The sequence below is a fragment of the Ursus maritimus genome, unplaced genomic scaffold (genome assembly GCF_017311325.1).
Source record: "Ursus maritimus isolate PB19 unplaced genomic scaffold, ASM1731132v1 scaffold_17, whole genome shotgun sequence".
In the NCBI taxonomy this organism is placed as follows: domain Eukaryota; kingdom Metazoa; phylum Chordata; class Mammalia; order Carnivora; family Ursidae; genus Ursus; species Ursus maritimus.
In genome coordinates this window covers 52089782-52116113 of record NW_024424119.1, presented here as the reverse complement: position 1 = coordinate 52116113, position 26332 = coordinate 52089782, and the positions used below count along the sequence as shown (strand labels likewise).

General features: G+C 52.9%; 1 protein-coding gene across 5 annotated transcripts in view; it reads right to left on the bottom strand.

Moving 5' to 3' along the window:
* Window positions 1–2385: 2385 nt before the first annotated feature.
* The window catches only part of RALGPS1 (Ral GEF with PH domain and SH3 binding motif 1), a 252288-nt gene continuing 228341 nt past the window's right edge, over window positions 2386–26332 (bottom strand). For 3 of the 5 annotated variants that reach the window (XM_040631909.1, XM_008698750.2, XM_008698752.2), the window contains 6 exons: window positions 17316–17399; window positions 15906–16011; window positions 14045–14137; window positions 13759–13864; window positions 10786–10877; window positions 2386–6991 (listed from right to left, as the gene is read on the bottom strand). In XM_040631909.1, the coding sequence (XP_040487843.1) occupies window positions 6962–6991; window positions 10786–10877; window positions 13759–13864; window positions 14045–14137; window positions 15906–16011; window positions 17316–17399 (511 nt within the window). In that variant the 3' untranslated portion in view covers window positions 2386–6961. Of the gene's footprint in view, window positions 6992–10785; window positions 10878–13113; window positions 13865–14044; window positions 14138–15905; window positions 16012–17315; window positions 17400–26332 lie in introns of those variants that run through there. The other 2 variants (XM_040631910.1, XM_040631911.1) reach the window with 2 other exon arrangements.

Here is a 26332-nt window from a genome sequence, read left to right as displayed (position 1 = left end):
CGTCCAGTCTGGGTTCCCGACACTCGCTGGTTCTTCTCTGGGGTGATCCCTCCCGCACCTGCCGCTCGGGCGGCCCACCTCCCCCTCGACCCCCCGCCGCTCGGCCCTGGCTCCTCGCCGGATCCCTTCAGAGCCCCCCAGAGACGCCTTCCCGCGCCGCGGCCTCGCAGCCCTCGGTCCCCCCAGACCGCCCCCCACCCACCACGTGGCCGGCTCCCCGCTTCCGCCCCTCCCGGCCGCACCCCTCCCGGGCCGCGGTACCTGGGGCTCTCGAAGCTGCACCCCCTGCGCCGCAGCGCCGCCCTCTTTTGCCGCAGAAGCGCAGCGGCCACCCCGCCGGGCTCCGGCTCCATCGCCCCGGGCGGGGGCCGCGGGCTCGGGCGCACTCGGGTGGGCTCGGGCCTCGGCGGGGCTCGGCCGGCCGCTCGGCTCGCACGCCGCAGCCTATGCCCCGCCCCGCGCGCCACGGCCGGCCCCAGGCCCCGCCCCAGCCCCACCCCGAACTTCAGTCCAGGCCACTCCTTGCCCCGCAGCTGGGTCCAGACCCCGCCCCACCCCCGCCCCGAACTTCAGCCCCACCCACCCCGTGCTCCTCAGCCAGGCCCAGGCCCCGCCCCGCCCCCGCCCCGAACTTCAACCCAGCCCTCCCCGCGCTCCTCAGCCGGGTCAAGGTCCCGCCCCAGCCCCAAGCTCCAGCCACGCCCTTCCCACGCCGGACCTACCCGGTTCGGGGTGGGCTCTCCTCACCTCTGTCGGGCTTAGACACCCAAAACGCCCACCCTGTCCTCTGCGCGGTCGGGCCCGCGGCCCCGCCCCTCCCGCTCCTAGCGCCTCAGCACAAACCCAGGCCCCGCCCCCCTACCTCTCACTACTGAGCTCCCGCGCGGCCCCGGCCCTCACCCAAAGGGTCGGCTCCCTCGAGCGTCGTCCCTCCACACCTCAGTGCCTCCTGGCCGTTTCTAACGTAGCAGCGTCCCTCTGGGGGCCGCCCTTCCCTGTGTCTCGCCCACAGGCACGGAGCCCCCTTTTCTCTCTAAAGCCCCCAAGCATGAGGGTCCACTCACTCTCACTGCCTTCAACCCAGTTTGGCCAGGGCTCCGCCCACAGCCGCGTTTCCCCCAAGCCCCGCCCACGGCACGGCCCCGCCCACACCGCCTCACCTGCTTGGGCTTCAGGCCCTGGCGAGCGACTCGCAGGGGTAGGATTCTGCCCTCAAGGCTAAACAGGCATTTTACCGTAGTCTGCGTTAGCTCGCATCTCTCTCCATCCATTAAGTGGAGGTACTGCTGTCTCCTGGTGGCCGTTCGTGGCGCCTGACGCAGTGAGAATGAGGGGCTGGAGTTTTGCAGGTGACCAGTCGTGGGTTCAAGTCTTGACTGGATGTGATGTACTCTTTCCAGCTGTGTGACAACCGCCACACCTCACCGTCCTCACCTCCTCCCCAAGTCAGATGCATCTGTCTCAGAGCCCTTGAGCACCGCACTGGGGCTAAGGGCAGCATCCCTACCTGGGTAAAGTTGGGCGTCACTGTGCTATCTAAATCGGGAGAAGGAGGTAAGTTAGGGGCCCTCAGCAAGCAGGGCTTGCAGTGGCTAGGGTGGTGTGGCGGGTCCTGGGGTGGTGGAGAAGAGCCTGAGTGTGTGTGGGAGACTCAGCCACTGAGCTTTGGAAGGCACTAGCTGAGAAACTGAGGCAGGCAGGGACGGGGCTCCCATGATCCGTTTTGATCCTGTCACTGGCACACACTCCCTCATGACTTTCCCGGCGCTTTCACTGTAATGCCTGGACTTCTTTGCTGCTGCACATTCCAGCAGAGAAGCCAATCTGGATAGAGAATGAAGGAGAGGAAAGAAAGAGGTAGGAAGCTTTCCGCTTCTCCTTCCAGCCCCTTGACATTCCACCTTGGTCCTCCCATCATTTCCATGAGACAGCCTTGTAAGACAGTACCCCCTTTTCTTAAGCAAACTAGAGTGGGTTTCTGGTTTTTGCCTAACATCTTGAATTCCCCCAACATATCTTTTCAGACCTGGATCCCATTACTCCCCCAAATCCTTTATTCAGTGAGACTGGATTGGCTGCTTTTCCCAACTTCATCCTGCTCCTTCTCCTTTCTGTCTTCCTGCCTCCCCCGTCCTCCATGTGTTCAGCAATCTCTGAAATGAATCTCCAAATGCCCCCATCCCCTCCCCAGATCCTCCATCTCCCTGAGTGCCCGAAGCACTGACTCTATCCCTTCCTGAAGGCATTGTTCCCATATGTCATCTATGTTTTAGTAACGTCTAAGCCAGGCTCTGAGTGCCCCAGACCTCCTTGATGTCTCTATCTGGCACAGCAACGGTTTACAAAGTGAATGCTAAATTCACTTGAATAATAAATTGAGCAATGTTCATTGGAAAACACATTTAATTTCAAAGTAAACAAAGATGTACATTAAAGTATTTAATTAGTGAAACAATTATCAGTGTAACAAGCTGAAAAATACAGCAAACTTGATACAAGACTGAGGTAACAAAATACTTCACCAAAAATCTAAAGAATCCCACAGAGGGCTGATGTTCAGTGGTTATTGCGGGTGAGACAATTCACAAGAATTAGAGAAAGTCCTTACACGACTGCATGCAGGGGGGTCTGCTGGAAAAGAAAAACAGCCCAGGAGAGTGCAACAGATTTAACAAGAAACGAATTAAAATGTAGAAACTGATTTTCAACTTACTTTGAGGAATACATAAGAAATTGAAAACTACTCTGTACGCAACATTTTGAATGCTAAGTGAAAAACCATGCATTTTGGCACGAAATTTATTAAAGATTATACCATACTAATAAATTAATTACTAATATTTCATTACCGAATGGTCACAGTCATTCAGAAATGGGTAAAGAGATGAACGATTATAGAACGGACAGATGATCCTTCACGTTGCTGCTGCAAACAGGGATTTCAGGACTGCCCCCAGGGTACCCACCCTTACGCAGCACAGGACTCCGAGGTGGTCCACCGTACAAATTCTCACCACCCAAGAAAATGCAGCTCTCGCTCATGCTGTACTTGCATTTAACATGGAAATTAAAACTAAAAAAGCCTCTGGAGTAAATACTGTCAATATTCTGGCCTTACTCTCTCATTGCACCTTGAGTCCTCAGCACACCTGACCATAGCTCTGTGCCTGGGTGTTCTGCGACAACTAGCCTCTAGGACAGCGACTCCATCTAGTTCTCCTTGCAAGTGAACTCACAGATCAAGAGGCTATTCAGTCTGTTGAGCGTTTTGAAACCTTTCTGGAGGAATGTGCACAGGGTTTCTACCCTGTGTTAGGAGAGAGGCAGGGTCTTGCCGGAGGAGATGTCATGGTGAGGATTATTTGTTCGTTGAGTGTGGTCAGCTCCACGAGGGCAAGGATCAGCTTTGTTCTCAGCCATTTACAGTATATCCCGGGTAGAGCCTGGCACACAGGAAGTACTCACTAGAGTCATGAATGAATGAATGAATGAATGAATGAATGAATGGGTGGTGTGGGGCAGAGAATGTTCTTTCCAAGGGACTCTTGTAGTTTTTTTTTTTTCTTTTTAAAACATGAAATCACACAACATGTATGATGTGAGACTGGTTAAAGCCATTTATGAAGTCATGCAAAATAAGTTAGGTTGTGTTTTTAGCAATGTTCACCTTGATACAAGCATTAGTAACGTGGGTGCAGAGCTGTAGACCCCACCTGTGGAGTGAAATCAGGCCCTGCTCGTGAAAGGCTTCCCATTTTCATGGATCGTTTTCCACTTGTAAAATGGCATCCTAAAAGATACACGTCTTGGGCTTGGGAGGTGGGAGAGGAAGATGATGAAAGAAATACTGGCCATATTGGTAAGGAAAAAAAATGCTTTATAAATTCAGTTGGCAAGAGAAAGTGGGTTCTTTTCTAAACAGAATGCCTTCAAGTATCTTCCTCTTTAGGTTCCATGGCAAGACAGGGTGATGAATGGGATTCTTCAGGGAAGGGAAGGGAGGCCGCACTCTCTCACTGGGCACACTCAGAACATTATTTCTACTGCTCCCCACTGAATCAAACCTCCATGAAGCATTTCAGTTGTAAGAATGCACTTGGCTGACCTTGAGTTATAAAACATGTTCCAACTGAGAGGGGCAAAAATTATTCCCAGGGACAGGTGCATGAGCTGTTCTTAGGGCATCATAATGATACCAACTACCTACTCCACGATTTGTAGACAGCATTCTGTAATTTTCATTTGGGGGCACCATGATCTGTTTGCTCAAAAAACAATACAAAACAAAAACCAACAACCAGCATATGCATGCAGACATATCACCTTCAGTGGTTTCACAAACATTTGTGCATTATGGATAGTCAAAGAGCAAAAACCAGAAATGCTTCCCTCCAGGGTGAGAATCCACCCATGGACTTCTCCCTTTTGGGCTTTGTACCTGGCCTCCTCTGTGCCAGCCTGAGGGTCTCCTCACCCACTGCTTGCAGGACAAACCAATGCCGGGAAGATAATCAGCACTTACATGCGTGGCCCCACATCCCAGCTGGAAGAGCCCAGCATCTTTCAGCCTGTCTCTAGGACTCTTCCGGTACCTTCGAGGTTCTTACCAGCTCTAAAGGCCTTTGCCAACAAGGTCTAAGCAGACTCTTCAAGAGTCCACGCTAAGAATGTTTCTAGGAGGGGATGTGGGATCAGTCTCAATCAGAGAGAAGACTAAACATTTTGAAAAGAATTGCAATTGTGCTATTTCAAATTCAGCTCAGAACAAAATTTTTGCAAAAGATAAGAAAAATGTGTAAAGGGCAGAAAATGTGCTGACTGAAGGGAGCCTGAAATTCTGAGGTTTTTGGATGGATATCTATAGTATTTCATGCAAGAAGAGCCAGGACAGTTGAGTGGAGAAACCCAAGGAAAATAAGTAGCTGATTTTCAGGCTTGCGTTTTCCTCTGAACTCAAGACTTCAAAAAATATTAACAGGTAGAATCAGAGTGTAGGTTACAGCATTAACACTGCATGGTTCTGGTGAGAGGTGCTGGAGTGTTTGGTGTTTTCATTCGGCCTCTGGATGCCCATTTGAGTAGTCATTGGTGTGAACTGGGTGCGCGCATCCGGACCCCGGCTGTGCGCGGGTGTGCAGAGCACTCACGGCCAAGGTTGGATGGTACCAACATTACCACCTGGAGCTTCTCCTGGCACGAAGTATTCTAGACTTTGCTCCAAAGGCGCGTTAGTTGCTGAGCACACTAAGCCTTGACCATAAAATAAGACCCTGACAGCAACTGCTTTCCTCACCAATTCATTGCAATTTTCAGGAAAAGCTGTCACCGTTTGACCAAAATACAGTGGTGGGTCCTTTGGTAGTTTTAAAATCCACCTCTCACAGTTTACTGGTGAGGATGTTGTTTTGAAACATCTTGCCCAGAAACTCTTAAGGGTGGTTTGATGTCTGACCAGTGTGAGCTCGGAAACCATGACAGCAACAAAGACCCAGGAATTCAGAAAACCATTTCAAGGTTTCCTTCTCAGAATTCAGACACCCAGATTAGAGAGGGAGGAAGGGAGAGAAGCTATGGTGATAAAGCTACCATAAATAAAGCTAACTTTATTCCTTGTTTAGAATAAAGATGTATTTGTGCAAAATAAAACTCACTTAAAAATAAGACAGACAGTGACTGATAAAGGACGTTGTCAATGTGAAGAGCGCTTAACTGAATGCAGAGCTGGGGCCGCTCACTCCCCGGGCTTGGCTCTCTTGTCACCATGGTCATCAGCAATTGTGCCCTTGGACTTGGATGTGGAGAACTTGCTGGTGACTGCGTTTGGGGGCAAGACTGGGGGAGCTTAAGGCCTCAGTGTCACTCAGCTCCCCAGTGTAACCAGGAATCCCAGTGGGCCCCGCCCTGGCAGTAGATGATGGGAGCAAAGCCTTGGCCTGCGGGAGAGGCTGGTACACAGCGGCTTCTGTGAGTGAGCATGGCAGCCTCCGAGTGCTTCCTAGGAAGCTGGGAGAAAGTGTCACAACTTCCCACTCTGGCATGGTCCGGGGGGAGAAGACAAGGGCTTTCAGACCCTGCAGGAGAGGGGTGGGAGGGAGCAAGCAGGCCAGCCCAGTCCACAGTCCTGAAGCCGGGTCCTGTCTCAGAAGAGCCAACAGCAACAAGGCCTGGAAGGGACCCGGGGGGCCCAGAGAGCAGGCCTTCCAGATGAATAGCACCCATAGGAACAGAAAACAAGACACAATTTAAGGCATTGTTTGTTTACAGTAAAAGAATGCAAGGAACCCTTAACATAGGAGGAATCTGGGCTCTCACTCTGACCTTCCTCGGTGGACAAGGCTATCACGTCGGGTTAAAGCAGGGCCTCAAAGCGAATGAAGGGTGTGATGTCACAAGTCTTGTGCCAAAATGCATGTTTCTCAAAGAGTTCACACTCGCTCACACGCACACGTATACGGCACGCACACGCAGAGGACGCTTTGGGGGTTGTACAAAATCTGAGGCAGCCCTGTGGGTGAGCGACCCCGTGTACTTGGGGTATAAAAAGCCAACTCCATAGCCTGTTCCTTCTCTCTGGCCCCTCATGCAGGTTAACACTGTCCACTCTTGTGCAGGAGAAAGCACGGGGGACCCAACGTGGGCCGGATGCTCTCTAGTCGAAGCAGCAGCTGGTGGACGGACGAAGGCCCAGAGAGGGAGGGTGGGGTGCACAGTCTGGGCCCAACCACGGCCCTGCGGGGTGGTGCTGAACAATGAGTGTCATGAGAGTCGCTGGGGATTGGCGGGTGGACCCTGCACTGGCCGAGCCCTCTGGACCGTAAGGCCGCAGGCCTAGTCCCCTTGAGTCTGGCCGTGAGTCCCCCAGCACCCTGGCCAAAAGCCTGTGCCCAGGACATGCGCTTTGCCACCAGTCCCAGGCTGGGCTCCCGGAAGCCTCTGAAGTCACGCCGAGTCCTGCAGAGACTTACTCAAATGACATAAGGTTTGCAGGTACCTGGAAGAGAAAGCTCAGCCTCTTGTCAGAGTTCCAACCTTTCGGAATGGGACAAGGGGCGCCCCTAAATGAAGGGATCAGGTCTTTCCCAGTGAGTCTGCGAGTAAGCGGGGCATGTGGGGAAGAGAGCCTGGCAAGAACCACGGCCACTGTTTGTCAAGTGGCCACTGTGTGCCAGGCACTTGACATCATCGTGTCCAACACCCAATGAGGCAGGTTCTGGAAGCGTCCCCACGACAAAGATGAGGACCCTGAGGCTTAGAAAGGAGAAGCCCACCTCGAGTAAATGGCAGGCCATGGCCCCAGAGCCCATGCTCTCATTCACTAGCCTAGCAGCAAAACAGAACTGCACTTGGAGTGGAGAGGAGGCAAATTCTGCAGGAATGGGCATAAGCCTCTGGATGGGAAACCAGCAGGCAGGGGTGGGTGGTGAGGGGGTGGCAGGAACTGAGAAGCGGGAGCACCAGGAAGAGTGATCGGGACGCCAGGACCCCCAAGACCTTCCCATAGCTGTGTCCCCCGGACATGATCCCAGCTCCCTTTGCTGGGGAGACCACCGGCCCAAGGTCAGGGTGCTTCTCTCTCCCTTCATACTGCCCCCGGCCCCAGGCTCCCCCACCCCCCTCTGCTGTTGGGTTCTAGGAGATTTGATGAGAAGCAATTTCATCAAAAACAAATCCATCTTGGTGTCAGTTTGGTCAAAGTGATGAATTGGGGAAAAAAATGCGTCTCCCTGCACCAGGAGATAGTTATAAGAATGGTCACAGTAGCACTGTTCAAAATAGCAAAAAGCAGGAAATCATTCCTGGGATCACTGCCAGAAGAATTAATAAAAAAAAATATATCAGTGCAAATAAATGAATGACAGCTACACACATTGACACAGATGAATCTCAGGAACACACTGTAGGGAAAAAAGCAAGTCACAGAAGAAAATATCCAGTTATGGTTCTATTTTTAAAAATGTTTTAAAAAATGTACCCAGACAATACATTAAGGAATCCAATACGCATGCTAACATTTTAAAGGAGCAGTAAATAAATCAGGAGAGCGGTTAGAAGGTGCAGGCCGATGGGAGGGACACAGAATTAGGAAGAGGCCCCTGGGGGAGGGAAGTGTTCTGAGGCCCAGGGAGGTCCTGCCCTTAGGCTAGGTGGGCAGGGAGCTGGGTGTGGTTTTCGAGCTGCGGTTTACACCTTACACAGGTTGTAAGTAATGTTTCAGCGTGTTTGGTGTTGGTACAAACAATCTGAAGAAATGCAAGCCCACCCAAAAGACAACGAATCCCAGCCACTGCGATTTCCCACGGGAGTAGACGCCCTGCTGTGATTTTCGAGGCAGCCCCTGCATGACGTCACAGGGATGTGCTATGCTTCATTTAAATAACCTGCCGCGGAACAGGTAGCGGCTGCCAACTCTTTATATCACATACAGCATGGCGCAGGAATATGTGGTTGAAAGGAAATTCTAAATAAAAAGGGAAAGAGAGTAGAAAAAATAAGAGGTCCCTCTTGCCTAGGTCTAAAAATTGGACAAAAATACTTAAAAGTTGCAAAACTTTGCCATGGCATACTGCATTTGCCATACATGAAATTCAGTCTGTCCTTCTGACCAAACACCTGCTCTGCCAGGTGGGTATGACCCAGTTGCCTGCCACCTGCTGGAGCCCCAGACACACCCCATGTGGCTAGCTCGGGAAAGGTCAGGGTGCTCGTCCTCTCTTAACGTGACCTGAGGCCCTTGCATCACCTGTCACCAGGTGACTGTTGACCAAAACCCCTGGCCTTCCCACCATGGAGACGAGCAATCGCATTTGTTTCATGTAAAAAAATATACATAAGCACTCTAGACACCACGGAATGATAGTTTCTTGCATATCTCTTTAGAAATTTTATATACAGGGACATACATATTATAAATATGCTTATGTATTTTAATACAAATGAGATTGCCCTCACATATGTTTTACCCTTTGCTTTTTAAAATTTTTTAATTTTTTAAAGTAGTCTCTGTGCCCAACGTGGGGCTCAAACTCATGACCCTGAAATCAAGAGTCGCATGCTCTACTGACCGAGCCAGCTAGGTGCCCCTATACTTTGCTTTTTGCTTCTAAGAGCCCCTTTCAGGATATCACACACGGATCTGCTTCTGTCCTTCTAATTGCTCCCAGGTGTCAAACAACAGGGATTTACTGACGGTCACAGAGGTTTCCATTTTTCCCTATCAAGGACAATGCTGCAGTGAACATTTTTTTCAAATAGCCTTCACACCAAAGTGGGGCTTGGATCAAGACCTGAGCAGGGATCAAGAGTTGGATGCTTACCTGACGGAGCCACCCAGGTGCCCCTGCAGTGAACATTCTTAACCACACTGCCTGTGGACAAGTGTGGGTCTATCACCGCGACAAAGTGCTAGCAGGCAGACAGGTGAGTAAGGGACTCCAATGCAGTTTATTTTGAGCTTCCCTGTGGTACCTCGTGTTTTCCCTTTGTCAGTCTTTCCTACTGTTTTAGTTTGTTGAGAACTTTCTACCTTCTGCTTTCTAGCTTCTCATGATCTATAATCTGAGCAGCTTGTCACATATGTTCTCACGTGACGTTACATATGAAAATCCTGACTAGAACAAAACCGAGACCTCCCTCGGATTTCCGAGAACCACTCGGAGGGGCCTGAAGTCCCGTGACTGTGCTGTCACCAGCATCCTCCCAGACCCAAATGCCTGCTTGTGAACTAGGCTTTGCCGAGGTCCCCCTCACACCTCAGAGCTGGTGCCTCCCAGCTGCTACCACCCGAAGCCGGCACAGCCTACTCTCAAGTTCTGGGGCTCGCTGGGTCCCCACACTGAGAGGGACCCACTCCGCAGTGCCCTCTTCTGGCTGATCCCTGGGGAACACGGACAGGGAAGCTTAGGGACAGGAGCACCCCCCCCACCACCCCTCCCACCACTCCCAGGGGCAGGAACGTCCAGCCTGCCACATTGGGTGCTGGGAGCTGGAGCAGCCATGCCTCTCAGAAGCCTGGCAGCCGAGGCTGTGCTTCCAGGACTTTAGCTCGACTGTGGGAGGCTGGGCAAGCTGGGGGCCCTCTGGGAAGTGTGAGGCCGGGGAGCTCAGGGAAGCAGGTATAGACTTTGGTGGAGGGCGGACTGGGGTTAGATCTCATTAACCTTGGACCTTAAACCAGTGCCTGCCACACTCTGAGCTTCAGTGTCCTCAGCATAAAATGGAGACAGTAAGAGAAACATGCCTCACAGGGATGTTGGGAGGATTCGGCCAATTCCCACACGTAAAACATTTCCCATAATGCCTGGTCCTGGGCGAGGCGCAGACCAGAGGTCCCGCTGGCTCAGATACACCGAGGAGCAGCCGTGCTTGGCTCTCAATATTAGCTAGTAGTAGTATTCCTAAGGGTTGTGGAGCAGGGAGGCCCTGTTGTCAGTCGGGAGTGTTCCCACAAATCATCTTTTGGAGGGGATGGTCTAAATAGATGCTATATCCTGATCCTTGGGGAGATATCGCACCTGCCACCAAACTGCCCAGCGGATGTTTCCGTGGCGTTTCCCTTAGTAGAAAAGACACAGGGACCAGATTCACAGTTCTGGACCGGAGCTGGGCTTAGTTCTAAGCTGAGCAGAGGGTGCCTGGTCTCATGGAGAAAGGCTGATCAAAAGAGGGTGCCTGGGAGCACAGCTGATAGGCTCTGAGGGAAGGAAGAAGCCCTGTTTTCGATGGACCCATAGTCCCAAGGGTGGGAGAGGATATTTCCAGAGATAATCAGGGTTTCGGTGACTTTACCTGAGGCCTGTTGCTTTTACATGCGTCATCCAAATGCTTGTGCCACAGTATTGCATGAAACCGGGAACCAGTCTGGAACTTGTAAACATTGCCTGACGGGCAGAGAAACCATTGGTTAGGAAGAGGGAGGGTCTCATGGGAAGGCCCGCCTGTGACTGGGGCAGGAAGATAAATGTGAACTTAGGTTAACTAAACCAAGGAATGTCGGGAGCAGCTGAAGGTAAGCTCGGGACTTGCAGGGGCAGAAGCTCTGCGGCCTCCGGGCTGTCTCTGTGGACCATTTTTTGGGCCCTGGTGCATCTGACTCTGGTGAAGCCTGTGGACTTCTCAGGTGTTATTCTCAGAATAACATTTTCAAATGCATAAAATAAAATACAAAGGAGATCATTACCACGGAAATGCAGTTATCGAACTACTAAAAACACTTGAGCGATACAGTTCTAGACCTGCTTCTCGATTAATGCACCAATATCAAGATCTCGGGGCAGGTCTGACACTGTACTGTAATTCCAGAGAGATGAGCAGGAATGTCACTCTGAGAAACCTGCAACCATACGTGACAGGAGAATATCTGCGGTTTCTCTTAGACATAAAATCACAGGTGTTGCAAACATTCTAGTAGTTTAATACTCGTAAATAAAGGCGTGAGAAGCCACAGAAAACAAAGATGTGGTTTTTTTTTCACCACTCGAGTTCACAGACCCCGGCCACCGTCTGTGTCATATTTCCCTCTGCTTGGGGACAGTGATCTCCTGTGCGCTAAGGCCCAAGAGTGGCCGTGATCCCTGTGGCCATGTGGTCCCCAAGGCAAGCTTGTGCAGGCACAGCCTTTACTTCCACAAGAAACCACTTCTAATCCAGGCCTGGAAACTTGAGGAAGAAATTCCAGGGGTGACCAGACCGGGACACGCTATGATGTGTGTGTAGCTGTGTGTGGATTCAATCGCACAGACATGGAGCAGAGAACTTGGCTCCTCTCCTCTCCAGTCCCTGGGCCCCTGGAGGTTTCCTGTTTCTTGACTTCTCAGTTAACAACTTTAGAACCCTGTGGTCTCTCTACTGCAGATCATCTGTATTACCTGGGAGATTGTTAGAAATGCAGAAGCTTGGTCTCCACCCCAGATCCACTGAATCCAAATCTGAATTTTTACAAGTTCCTCAGGTGATTTGTATGTACGTGAACCTTGCACTAGAACATTCCTGAGAAGATGTAAAGATGCTTGGAGACTTGACAGTCCCAGAGACTTTGCCTGGCTAGAACCTGAGACCCCGGTATTTCGGGGTTTTGCCATGTGACATGGGCCAGGAAGACAAGCATGAGCTATTCTTTTTCTTTTCTTTTTTTTTTTTAGTATAGTTGACACAAAATGTTACATTAGTTTCAGGTGTACAACACAGTGAGTCAACAAGTTTATACAACACGCTATGCTCACCACAAGTGTAGTTACTGTGATCACCATAAAACTCTATTAAGATATCATTGACTATGGGGCGCCTGGGTGGCACAGCGGTTAAGCGTCTGCCTTCGGCTCAGGGCGTGATCCCGGCGTTGTGGGATCGAGCCCCACATCAGGCTCCTCCACTGGGAGCCTGCTTCTTCCTCTCCCACTCCCCCTGCTTGTGTTTCCTCTCTCGCTGGCTGTCTCTATCTCTGTCGGATAAATAAATAAAATCTTTAAAAAAAAAAAAAGATATCATTGACTATATTCCTACGACTTGTTCATTCCATAACTGGAAGGTTCTATCTCCCACTCCCCTTCACCCATTTTGTCCATCCTCCCAACCCCTCCCCTCTAGAAACTATAAGTTTGTCCTCTATAGGTCTGATTCTGCTTGTTTGTTTATTCATTTGGTTTTTTGTTGTTGTTGTTTTTAGATACCACATGAGTGAAATCATATCACATTTGTCTTTCTCAGTCTGACCTATTTCACTTAGCATAACACCCTCTAAGTCCATCTACGTTGTCACAAAGGGCATGATCTCATTTTTTTTTATGACTGTGTAATATTTTTATGGTGTGTGTGTGTGTGTGTGTGTGTGTGTATCACGTCTTCCTTGTCCATTCATCTATCAAAGGACACTTAGGTTGCTTCCATATCTTGGCTATTATAAATAATACAATAAACATGGGCTGAATCTTTTCGGATTAGTGTTTTCATTTTCTTTGGGTAAATACTCAGTAATGGAATTATTGGATCATATGGTATTCCTATTTTTTAATTTTCTGAGGAAACTCCATATTCCTTTCCACAGTGGCTATACCAATTTAGTTCCCAACAATGATGCACAAGGGTTCCTTTTTCTCCACATCCTACCAACACTTACTATTTCTTGTCTTTTTAATTTCAGCCATTCTGATAGGTGTGAGGTGATATCTCATTGTGGTTCTGATGTCCATTTCTATGGTCTATTCTGAATGTCAATGCAAATAGGGCTCCTGGACAAGATGGTGCCCAGAATCTGTCCTTCCACCCAACAGAGTCATGGGGAAGGGATGGAACCAGGAGGAAATGGGAGATGACCAGACAAGTTAAAGTTGGGGCTTTTGTAAAAGGGCTCTTCTCTGATTCGGTCTTGGACCACGATACTGTGAGAGTCTCATGGCACAGGTAATGTCAGGGGTGTCCCTGAAATCTCCCAAAACCCAAACCCTTCCAGCCACACGGTCCCTTCCTTATGCAGCATTTTATTATTTGTTCCCACGACCCTGAGGCTACAGCTTCAAAGGTGATGGGTAGCCACAGGTGAGGCCACAAAAGTGTGCCATGCCCACTGGACATGCTCAGTGGACACACTGACCACTCTCTAAGCAGTTTTCACAGACTAGTGTGGGGACCCTCTGACCACCACCTAAAGCAAAGGGAAAGCAGCAGCCCCCAAAAGTTCCTACTGTTTCAAAATATACATTTAGCAGAAGAGGAAAACAGGGCAGAGGAAAGTTGTGGGCACCCAGCGCCAGGACTGCTGCCTACCTTTGTCGGGGTTATTCAGCTGGAAGATATCGGGGTGCTCGGGGTCGTCAGGCAGCTGCACCATCCAGCCCACAACGGAGACTTTTTTGCCGGGTGTGGATTTATACTGGGGAAGAACAACAGCATAACCCGGAGGTCCATGCCCTCCACTCCCCGAAGAAGGTGAGCTAGGCCTGGCAAGGTTCCATCCCACCCTTGCCACCTCCCCTGCTTTCCTCCCTGCCCCCACCCTCCCAGGTCACACTACCTGAAGTCCCAGCACGGCGAGTCCTTTCATGGGACTTACGTGTTTTCTGTCTGTGCCCCGCAAGGACTTGGCTCCGTAGTACAGGAGGGTGGATCCCGAGAGTATGACCCAGTACCTGGTCCATGAGGACAGCTACAGAGGAAGGGGAGGCAGAGTGGCAACGCTGCACGTGGTGGGGGTGGAGTCCCACCTCCCCGCCCAGTTACAGACCCGGCCACATGGCTGGAAGGGTGTCCCCTTCCTCCCAACCAAGGCCAGCACAGGCCTCATCTCCTCCCTGGCCCCTCATGCATCAAGGTCACTTCCACCCAGGGCCTGGAGGAGGGAGGCCCTCCTCCTCAGTGCCTCTGAGCTCTGAGCCCCAAGTCCAGCCTCCCCTCTCTGGCTCCTTTACTCTGAGAGCCTTTCATTTTTTCACCTTCTTTAAGGCAGTGCCAAGGCTTAATTTCTATGTGCTCAGGTGACTTGGGCCCAAGAAGGTCCTGGGGTAAAACTCTTCTAAAACACAGACATGCTAAACCATAGCCTAGTCGAGCCATCCTATCCGCACTGGTGCGCTCCGGCTGTCTGAACGTTAGCACGTGGGACGTCTGCGCAGTTAGAAGGGGGAAAAGCCAACAGGGTGGAGCTACAGGTATTCTTTCTGTTTCTCCAGGCAGCAAGGCTGGGATTCCCTCTTCAGGGGGCTCTGCTCCTTGGTTTAGGGAAAATCACTTAATGAGCGTTTTGGTTTGCAAAGGCGAAGCAAGTATTCTCTCCTGAAAGGAGTGAGGCTGAGTGTAGAGGCGGACCGTCTGCATCCCAGCCTACAAGACCCCCTCTGCGTGCCGGATGGGGCTACGGCACTGGCAGTCGTGACAGCAGCGGCTTTCAGACCTCTTTGATGACACCCACACGGTGTAGAACACACATGCACACACATGTCAAACCGAAAGAAACTTCATGAAACAATACTCACCTTTATTACCCATTCTATTCTATTCTGCTCACAAATACAGGTCATGACCCATTGGACTGATTTCATCACTTACTACTGGGCCAACCAGCATTTGGGAAAACTCTGCTAGTGGGACACTGTCTCGCCCTGGCTCAGAATGATCGAGGCCTGAACTCTGAGTATGGGAGAGAAGCAGGCAGGTTCGTACAACTGGCCAGATCCAGGGCCCCACGTCACAGAATGCTCTGTGGTAATCTGGGCCCAAGGGACAAAGTGCAGCCCAGGGCTACAGGGAAGACTCTCCTTACCCACGAGGCACCTGGCACCGGCAGACAGGGTAGTGTCTGGAGGTGACAGCTGGGCCAGCGCCCTGGCAACTTCACGGTGGGCACAGGCAGGAGGGGGTAGCTTCAGGGGGCTCCATGGGCAGTGGACAGGGCAAGCAGGGGGCAGAGCAGATGGGAGCAGATGCTGCCTGGAGACACAGCCCATGGGCTGTTTGTAGGAAACCCTCGTGTGGATGCTCTGTGGTACAGGGGTCTCTGCATGTGGCTGAGGCCCTGCCATGGGTGGAGGTCATGGAGCCAGCGACATGTGGGTCCAGCGCAGGTGACCTGGGAACTATGGTAGAGCCTCAAAGGCCTCCTGATGCTGCTGCCACGGGGAGAGAGGGCATCTGCAGCTGGGGATACCGCACAGGCTGTGCCAACCCTCTCAGGGGCAGTTCCAACCCAACGCCCAGGGGTCTGCAGGCTTCCACCCCCCACCTCCCCGTCACAGCTCTGGCTCACCGCATGCTCACCGTGTGCATGGCTGTGCATGTAACAGTTTTGCTGAGTCCTCGACAACGTAGGCACTATTTTATCCCAGTTTACAGATGTGGAAAGTGAGGCCCTTGCCCTGGAGCCCAGGGCCCTCCCTGCTGCCCCTGCTGCCTCTGCACAGAGGTGGGTCTGCACTTACCGCGGGTCTCCGTCCCTCCTTGAGCAGAGTTTTCCTCCTCAGAGGACCCTCCATGGTGGGCACGGCGGCTGAGCTCCCCAGTGTACAGATGCACGGGCCCGTGGGGCTGGGGGGAGACCACCAGTCAGACACTGACCAGGAGGAGCCGTGGTCAGGCACCCTCTCCCTCACAGCTCCCCACTGCCAAGTCCGTGATGCTGTGCCAGGCCAGAGGACTCAACATTGTCGGGGCAGGTGGCCCTGGGCTGGCCACAGCTGAAAACTTTCACCCCCACCTTTCGGAGCACCTCAAGGCCCTAGGCTTGGTGACAGAGCTCCCTATAACCCAGGCCCCAGCAGCACCACCACCTGCTCCTGACCTCTGCAGTGGCTTCCTCTTGGCCCTCCCCCGTGCTCCCACCTTCCTCTCCACCTGGGAAGCCTGGGGCCGTGCAGCCCCTCCTTGTGTTGGCAGCAGCCTGGAGGAGCAGAGAGCAAGTGGGGGAGGTGGCGGTGGAGTGAGAAGAGTGAGAAGCAGGGCCTAGGATGGCGGCCAAGCCCGGCGCCTTCGCCTCAGGGCTTTGGGCGCCACCTACAGGTAAAGACAGCCAAGTGCAGCACCGGCCTGGACCTGCCCAGAGGCTCCAGACGGCTTCCGCTCAGTGGGTGGGCACCTCCCCATAGGCATCTTCCTCAACTTGGTGCCCTTCCTCAGGCGGCTCTTCCTCCACATGTGGGTGAACCATCCACCATCCACCCGGCTGCCTGAACCAGAGACCTGGGGGGGTTTCTCCTCTTACCCCTCCACCCCTGCAACCTACTCAATCCCAAGGATGTACTGATCCCACGTCCTATATATGCCTAACTGCCCCTCGCAGCCATCCCACGCCCACCACTTTAGGCCAGAACTTGTTCTTCCTTTGGACAACTGCCCGATGCTCTCCCCTGGCCTCCCTGAGGCCAGTCTTGCCTTCCTCCTGCACACTCTCCAGTTCTCCATGCCACGGCCAGGATGATCTGGTCATGCCGCTGTCGGTCACCCCCACCCCCCCACCCCATGGCTGGGTCCCACCTCCCCAGCCTCATCTCCACCCTTCCCCTCTCTCACTCCCCAAGCCACCCTGCTTTTCCTGCCTCCCTTCGGCTTGGGGCACTCTTATTATCCCTGCACCTCCCCTCCCTGTATTTGGTTCATTCCCATCACTCTTCCAGTCGTTTCCCCAGAGGCCTTCCCTGCTCTCCCCTCCCAGAACACCCCACCTCCTCTCTGGGACCATCAGGGATCTGGGATTATCGGTTCGATCTCTGTCTCTCCTGTGGCAGCAGCCTCTTGGACTGTGGCTCATCCAGCTGCCTCGAGCACAGCGCTTGGCATCCAACGAGCAACCTAAGCTAGCTGTCAAGTAAATAAGCACGCGAACAAACGAGTACCTGTAGACGCAGCTCCGGGTCCTGGGAGAATTCCGAACTGGAACCCGCCAGTTGGGCCCCAGCGTGGCATAGAGACGTCCCCTGCTTCAGAGGAAAAGGGGTGAGTTTTAGCAACAGCCGGGAAAACCTGATACTCGGAGGAAGCAGGGGCGTCTCGGACTCTGTGGGCATTGACTCAGGAGGCTCCAACCCCAGCTCTTCCCGCACCTCCTACATCACGCGGCGGACACATCTGGGGCACAGCTGGAGCTGCCAGGCCAGTGACCACGATGCCCCCAGAGCCTCCATCAGTGTCAGGGGGTGACCAAAATCAGGCACACCCACTTACCCAATGTGAAGCTGACACGTTTAATAGAAAACGCCGTCCAGCCCCAACAGTCTATGGTAAATCCTATGACAAGGGCATACACAGACACAGAACCGTGGGCAGTCTTGCATGTCGGGCCTGCGGGGGCGGCGGGCGCACCGTCCTCACCCAGCAGCACACAGCTGAATGCCTCTGTTTGCTGCGTCCTCTCCATCGGGCGGCCTCCTCCGCTGGCTGCCGCCAGACCCCTGCCATCTCCCCGTGGGCTTGCTCCTCCGGCTTCTCTCCCACCTGGTGTCCCCAGTTGGGTGCCTTTGCAGGGGAAGGTACAGCTTCCAGAGTAAGCAGAAGTTCAACCTATTTGGGCGAGAGGCTTCCGTCTTTCTGTCTCTTCTCGTCAGCTCTTCCTCCTTCAGCAGGACGATTTCCTGTGTCCACGTGGTCCTCAAGCACCTGCTCCCCCCTGCAGCATGGGGTCTCCCTGGGCCAGCGCTTTCCTGGCCCGTTGGCCAAACAGGGATGTAACCCCATTTATAAGGTCAGACAAGCTCAAGATTGCCTTTGCAAATACTCTCTCTGTTTCCTGCTGCCAGTCCTAGGTTGCTGCATGCGGTCCCACGGCATTGGACTCATTCAGGGCAGCGGGTCCACCATAGCGTAAGTGAGCTCAGGTACCTCTGAGGGGGCAGGGTCGCGTGGTTCCCTGCCCCTCGGTCCTCCACTGGAGAAGGAACTGTTCTTGATGACCATCTTGGGTCTGTCGTACACAGGCTCGGGTTCAGGGCTGGTAGGAGTCTGATGGCCATCTAGGCCAGCTGCCCATCAGCCCCTCCTCTTAAGGTGGTAAAGAGCCACAGCATGTGCGTGGCCCCTCAAGTCCTTAGATGTAATGGATCTCAGCCTTCCCCAGCACACCTGGGTGACAGACGATGGTCACAGGCTGATCCCACCCCCACCATGACCCGTGGGGCAAATGAGGCCCTGGCACGCCCAACTCTCAGCCCACAGGCCGGATTGCCTCCTCCCTCCCCTCCATTCAGAAAGAGGCCTGCAGTGCAGTGAGTGAGCAGGATGTTACACGTCATGACAAATCTGCTCTAATTCATGAAAACCTCCAGGACTTTCACCATTACGGGAACACTGCTGAGTACTTCACAAATGTTATGACCCGTGCTGAAGCAGACTGCTCAGAGGGCTCACAACGGACTGCCTCCTCCCCAGCCATTACCAGAGATTTCTTATGAGTCAGGGCAGCGAGCCTTTCTGCGATGACATTCCTTGTGTCCAGGGGACGTCTCCTCGTTTGATCTGGATTCCTGCTCTGAACTGCCACCTGTCTGGAGTTGGAGATGGAGCCACCCTTTCCAGAGCTGGGTCCTCCGGCCCCTTCTTCTCCACCTTTCTTCTTGTGAGTCTTTTTTTTTTTAATTGATCTGATTTGTATTTTTTTTAAATGATTTTTTATTATATTATGTTAGTCACGATACAGTACATCCCCGGTTTCCGATGTAAAGCTCGATGATTCATTAGTTGCGTCTTGTGAGTCTTTTTGCCCTGGTGCCCAAGGAAAAGGTGCAACGACAGTGGGCTGTCCACAATGTCCAGTAGTTCCACCAATGGGGGGATGTGGTTGGCGCCGCTACTTTCCCTCCTTTCGGAGATAGTCCACGGCTGCACACTCAACAGATGTTTGCATGCCTGACACTTGCCAATGGAGAGCTTTAAGTCAGCATCTTCCAACCTGTCTAGCCTTTTAAGCAGCCTTTCTCCATGTTCTTCCTAAAGGCGTGGGGTGCCCCCCAGTGCACTGGGTGGGGGAATGCAGGGGTGCAGAGATCACTAGTGAGTGAGGGCTCACACGCGCAAGGCCACGACACTCATCCTCTCTCTGGACCTTTATTTAAGCACATTATCTTCCCCAGAACAGGGAAACTGAGGCTCAGTGATGGGAAGACACTTGACCAAGGCATGAGCCCAGTAAGCCAGGATTTGAACCCTGTTCTGACTCTACAGCCCAAGCTCCTCCCATGCCTTTCAGGGTCTCAGGGAGGCTGAGGTGTCACATGTGGTGGAGACTGCCACGGGGACTGGGTCTACCTTATGGGGGCTTTGGGGCATTCTCCTCCCGCAAGCACTTCTTGTGGGTCTCTGCTGCAGCTCACACCGATCGGGCTTTGTCAGTGTCTGTGAGACTGGACGGCCCCAGCAGTTGTAGGCTCCAGATCTCCCCTGGTGGGTCCAGCTCCGGGGTCTCTTGGCCCTTGGTCTCTGCACGGGAGTAATCTTCCGGTGGTTTTGGCTGACTGGCACTTAAGAGCAGCTGCCATTTATCAACTGCTGACCATGAGACATACCGTTTCTCCCACCTCTGGGAGGGGCACTATTCCCACCCTGTCTTAGATGAGGAGACAGAGGCTCAAGGAGGTGAAGCCACTCATCCCACCGCACTGGCCTGCCATTAGGGATGAAGATCAAGTATTCACAAAGGGAGGCTGGCTTTCCTGTGTGAGCAGAAGGCCTATGTTTGTCAAGCTGCTCCCAGTGGGGAAAGTCAGAGTCTCCTTCCCTGGAACCTGGGGGAGTGACCCTGGCCTTGAAGGTAAGCGTAATGGTGACTTTTCCCCAAGGCCAGCTTTCAGAATAGTCAGCGTTGTGGTGGCCAGCCTTCCTCCCCAGGTGAGCCCTGCAGGGCTGGAGGAGGGCTGTGACGGTTGGGGTGACTCTGGCTGGGCCCAAGCAGGCTAGAATCAGCACAGAGGAGCCAGGATCATCAGCCACTGGAAGCAATCTGATCACGGCCCTGCTTTGAGATTTCTTATTTGAATGTTCAGAGCCAGAAAAAGCAAAATGAATGGGCAGTGATATCTGGTGAACTCAGAAATCAGGGGATTTCTTGGACTGACGTGGGGGGCTCCCACTCCAGAACCACAGACACCTTTCCCAGCATGATGCTGGGAGCAGAATGTGGCTGAATGCAATGTACCCCAGGGAGGCCATTTTTCTGTTTCCTCTCAAGGATGGATCTTGGGCAGTGGTGGGGAGAAGGGATGTAGCAGGCAACCCTACTCACAGGAAGTCTGGTCTGGGGAAGATGTAGACTGGCAACCAAGTAGAACACTTCAGTCCCAAATGGTGTACAAAATGATGATGGTGGTGGTAGTGGTGATGGTGATAATGATAAGGATGGACTGACGAGAACAATGGTATGGTGATGATGATGGGGTGATGGAGATGATGGGGTGATGGGGAAGATGGGATGGATAAGGATGGGGTGATGGTGATGATGCAGTGATGGAGATGATGGGAAGTGTAAGGATGGGGTGATGGAGATGATGGGAAGGATAAAGATGGGGTGATGGAGATGATGGGGTGATAGAGATGATGGGAATGATAAGGATGGGACGATGGTGATGATGGGGTGATGGGGATGATATGGAATGATAAGGATGGGATGATGGTGACGATGCAGTGATGGAGGTGATGGGAAGGATAAGGATGTGATAATGATGATGGGGTGATGGTGATGATGGGAAGGATAAGGATGGGGTGATGGTGATGATGGGATGATGGTGATGATGTGGTGATGGAGATGATGGGAAGGAAAAGGATGGGATGATGGAGATGATGGGAAGGATAAGGATGGGATGATGGTGATGATGGGAAGGATAAGGATGGGGTGATGGAGATGATGGGGTGATGGGAATGATGGGAATGATAAGAATGGGATGACGGAAATGATAAGGATGGGGTGATAAGAATAATAGGGATGGGATGACGGTGATGATGGGGTGATGGGGATGATGGGAATGATAAGGCCAGGATGGTGGTGATGATGGGAAGGATAAGGATGGGATGATGGAGATGATGGGGTGATGGAGATGATGGGAAGGATAAGGCCAGGATGGTGGTGATGATGGGAATGATAAGGATGGGATGATGGAGATGATGGGGTGATGGGAATGATGGGAATGATAAGAATGGGATGACGGAAATGATAAGGATGGGGTGATAGGAATAACAGGGATGGGATGACGGTGATGATGGGGTGATGGGGATGATGGGAATGATAAGGATGGGATGATGGTGATGATGGGGTGATGGGGATGATGAAGTGACAGTGATGAGGAGGATAATGAGGGTGGTGGTGGGGATGATGGGTGCTAGGCAATGTGCTAAGCAGTACTTATTTATTTTCTTGTCTAATCACACTGAGATCTTCTATCCTGAAAATCAGGAATACTATTAGGCAGGCACTATCTTTTTGTTTTGTTTGTTTTAAGTGGGCTCCACACCCAGCAGGGAACCCACTGTGACGCTTGAACTCACAACCCTGAGATCGAGACCTGAGCAGAGATCAAGAGCTGGACGTTTAACCGACTGAGCCACCCAGGCACCCCAGGCAGGCACTGTTCTTATCCCCACCTTATAGATCAGGAATCTGAGGCTTGCAGAGGCGGAGTAACTTGCCCAAGGTCACAACACTAGGAAGCGGAAGAGTGGGTAGTGCTCTTGAGGCGGAAGCAGCCAGGGTCCTGCCTGGGCCAACACCGTCATGAGAATTCAGACTAGCCAAGGCAGGTCTGAAAGGCATCTTCCCCTCAATAGTTTTTTAAGGTACACATTAGGTAGTATCATGGGGATTAAATTTCATAAAGCTCGAGTCCCCATTGCTGGTTTAGGAGGTTGGGGAATAGGGAGAAGTCTTGGGTAGTAATTACATTGGGGTCTCAGTAATCCTGTCTTAGCAGAAGTAGGATCCTCCACGCCATTCCTCTATCTCAAGTGCACAGAGACCCTTGAGATAGGATTGTGCCTGTGGAAGGGCCCAGAAAATGCTGTTCATCAACAGTGTCCACCTGCACCAGCAAAACCTTAATGGGAAGCCATTCCATTAGGCCAGAGCTTGGTCCCAGCCACTTCTTGAAGATTGACCTTCATCTGCAGACAGGAAGCTGCCACTCTGAGCTCTGCTGGACCCTGGAACAGCCCTTCCAGCAGTACTTGCTAAAGGACTTTTTCTGCTTATAAGTCACTCACTCACTCTTCTCTGGGCAATGTCCCCGATCTACTGAGTGGGTCTCTAGGACCATAGTTGTACTGCTGTTTAGCTGAGTGGATAGAACAACACCTGATCCAAGCCAGGTCAATCAGATTTTCTCTCACGGCAATTAAGAACCAGATGTGAAGGATGGGAAGTCAGGCTCTGTGGCTGGATGAGGGCATAACACGTAAACTTGGAAGATGTGATATGTCCGTCTTCCCCACTGTGAGCTCAGCAGCCTAGAAATCTGGTCTGCAGAGAGGGGAGTGCAGCAGATATATGTGGAGAAGGACTGATTCAAGATGGAAAGACATCCTGCCCACTGTCTAGGACCTGACTCTGAGGGGTTGTAGGTACTGGACAGAGAGGCTGTGGGCTGAGATCCCTCAGCTACCTGTGACGCCACAGCAGCTAGAGGGCAGGGCCCCGCCCTTGTCTGTCAGGGACCAAGGACAAGGTCAAGCAAAAGGCCCAGGGAACTGCTGTCCACTGTTCTCTCTCAGAGGAGCCTGAGCTTCTGGGTGGAGCCTCATTTTCCAGACTTCAGTGTCAGTTGCTGAACAAGGCAAGAGATGGCATCTTTGAGGGAAACCCGCATCGGAAGCTTGGCACACCGTCCAACTGGGCTGCCACAGGAGGCAGAGCTGCAGAACGGAGGCACAGAGCAAGATGGAGCTGGGGAGCCAGACCAAGGGGTGGGTGGGTGAGAGATTCCTGGGCCTCAGCCACGGGAGTGGGAGGAAGGCAGCGAGACCCTCTGTGAAAGTCACCCTGAAAACAGCCGCTCTCATGTGGCACTTCAGTAAAGGGACCCCTCACCGCCCAGATTGCCTCCAGAACAGCCCCCCCCTCTTGAGATGCTGTGCTTTGGGGCTCGGGAGGTGCCTCTGCACCCTGGCAAACCTGGGCCATCTGCCAGAGTCCCATGATGGTCTCAAGAAAGGACAAGCGTGTCTTTAAAAGCTCTGATTTGGGGGCAGCAGGCTTGGCAATCCGCGGGCGCGACTCTCCTTTCCTGGGATCCCCCTAAGGACGTTGGAAGATCTCGCCGGCTAAGAACAAGCAAACCTCACGCGCAGGAAACACTGCATCACCCAACCTCCTCGCCGCCCTAGGGCACTCGCGGGGCCGACGGCCTGAGCAGCCTCCTCAACGGGTCCTCCCCACAGTTCGGCGTCAGCCTGGAGGCCAACCACGGCTGGTGGACACTTGCCTTCGGGGTAGCTCATCCGCCCCATGACGGCTGCACTGCCATTCGGGGACGTTCCTCTTCACCCCACCCAGCCTGAGACCCTGTGTCCCCTGCTTGCTGGCAAGGCGTACCCACTGAGGGAAACTCGTGAGAATGTCCAAGTACCCAACGGAGCAGCTCCACCTCTGTGCTAAGCATTTCCTGGGAGCATCCTCGCTGTACAGCGGAGGCTCAGAGGTTGAGAGACAGGCCCAAGGTCACTGCGAGCAAGCCGTCCTGACCCCAGGCCCCTCCCCAGCGCTGCTGGCAGCATCAGGAAGCCAGACCGTGATCTTTCCATGCAGAGGCACACTGAGAGCTTCGGAGATCAGGACACGTCACGAGTCCGCCTCTCCTGCCGTGAGTTTGAAGAGCCACATGGAGCACCCCCGGGCCACCCCTCTCATCCTGGCACACGACTCAGGCCTTGCAGCCTCCCCAGATCCCAGGACCCCTCTCGAGGGCCCGCTGCAGTCCTCTTCACCAATGTCCCTGGGCTTCTGCTCAACCATTGCCTCTACCGGAAGCCACCCCTGACCCCGCAGTCTGACTCGGGTCACTGCGCTGGACACTCCCATGGAGTGCCGCACAACTTCAAGACCCTCTGTGGACCTGGCATCATCGATTTGTTCTGTCTCCCAGCCCGAGCACGAGCTGCGACTAGCTCCCGTATCCCTCGCCTCTCGGGAAGGAAGGAGAAACAGCTCTGCTTCATAGAGGGTTGTCACACGGCCTCTCCCATGCCCCAAGGACCCCTCTGCCTCCTTGCCTTTGCACCACCTGTGCTTCCAGCCTGTCTCATGCGAGAGTGCCCTTCCTCACACGTGGCTGATGTCGGACTAGAGAAGACGGATGGCCGAGGGTTTTGTGACAAATCTGTGACATACTTTCATGTGTTACCTCTTGAAAACCAATCAGTAAAGGTTTCTGATTAACTCCTTTTTTTTTTAATGTTATTTTTTTTTTTCTGGGTGTATAAGAAACATGTACCCATTGTGGCAGATCTGGAGAATACAGGGGAAAAAATGAAGGAAAGAAATTCATTCAGTGGCCCTAGAACTCAGAACTGAGATGAGTGACATTACATATTTTTGTATATACATATATGTTCACCTCTATCATCCATTTTGTTCCTATTTTTAAAAACTTCATTTAAAATTATTAACTCTCAGGCTAATATATTTATTCTCACTTTAGTGAAAATCAGGCATAAAAAGAAGCACCTGTCAGCTCTTGCTGATGGGCCTGACTAAAATACTCCCTTCCCTCTTGAATTTCCGAGAAGCCCGAGGTTTGCTCGAGGCTAGCCGAGGGCAGTGTCCACAGTCCTACTTTCCAGTTAATTAAGTACATGTTGAAAATGCCTTTTCAGGGCCGCCTGCCTTCTTTCCCTGGGAAAGCACAGTGCGATACGGGGTCCTCCTTCCACTTTGTCCTCAACCCAGGACACTGGGGTGAGAAAGGTACAGGTTGGGACATGAGGTAGTTTTAAGAGAGGAGGGGGCCCACCCTCCCCCCGTCCCAGTGACTCTGGCCTCCAGTTGTGGAGGGCGCTGACCCAGGACCACCACTCTGTTCTCATTCTGGGCCCCGAAGACAGGGGAGGGTCTTTAGAGCAGCCGAACCTACTCCTCCCTGGTCTGGCCACCTCACAGCTAGTCTGTTCCCGCCCCTCCTCCACCCACAGGCCCTGTGGCCTTGCTGAGGCTGAGATGGATGAAGGGACAGCAAGATGACAGCGGCAGCAAGAGGGCCACTTCCCTCCCCCCCACCCTGCCCCAAGCCCTCGATGCACAGTCCCTCCAAGCACAGGGTCAGTGGGGCTGCCATCCCTCCGCCAGGCCCGCTCCCACAGAGAGCAGCACAAAAGGTCCCGAGGACTCCTGTGGGCTCCATCATGGGTGCCCGTTAAGGCTGGCCACTTGAGGAGAGCACTGGGAGCCACCTAAGCTCTGGCTGCCACTCAAGCACTGCCTTTGGGCTGCCAGGCTGAAATGTCCCTGTGTGTGATCCCAGGGAAGGCAAACTTCCAAGACAAGGCCAAATGACCCCGCGCTCTGTCAGACAACGGGAACCCTCCTGCCCCCCTGGTCACAGTGGCATAAAGGGTGATTAAGATGTGCCTGCAGACCACTGGAGGGGTGTGTGCTGGTAGCAGGTGTCACTGGCCTGGGACCTCCCTGTCCTTCATGCTGGTAGTATTTGGCTCCATTTCTCTTCCTGACCTGGGTCAAGCTTGTTACCAGGTCCAAGGGCCTGGGGGACAAGTCAGTTGAAGGTTATGGCCCCTAAGCTTCAGGGCTGTGGGGCAAGGTACTGCCCTGCCCTAGCCTGGCCTCTGGGGACTGGAGGAGCCAGGACCTCTTCTTCTCTCACACCTCATTCCTCTGGGAGGGGGGGCAGCCCTCTACTGCACCATTGGCTGTGGCTCTGAGATC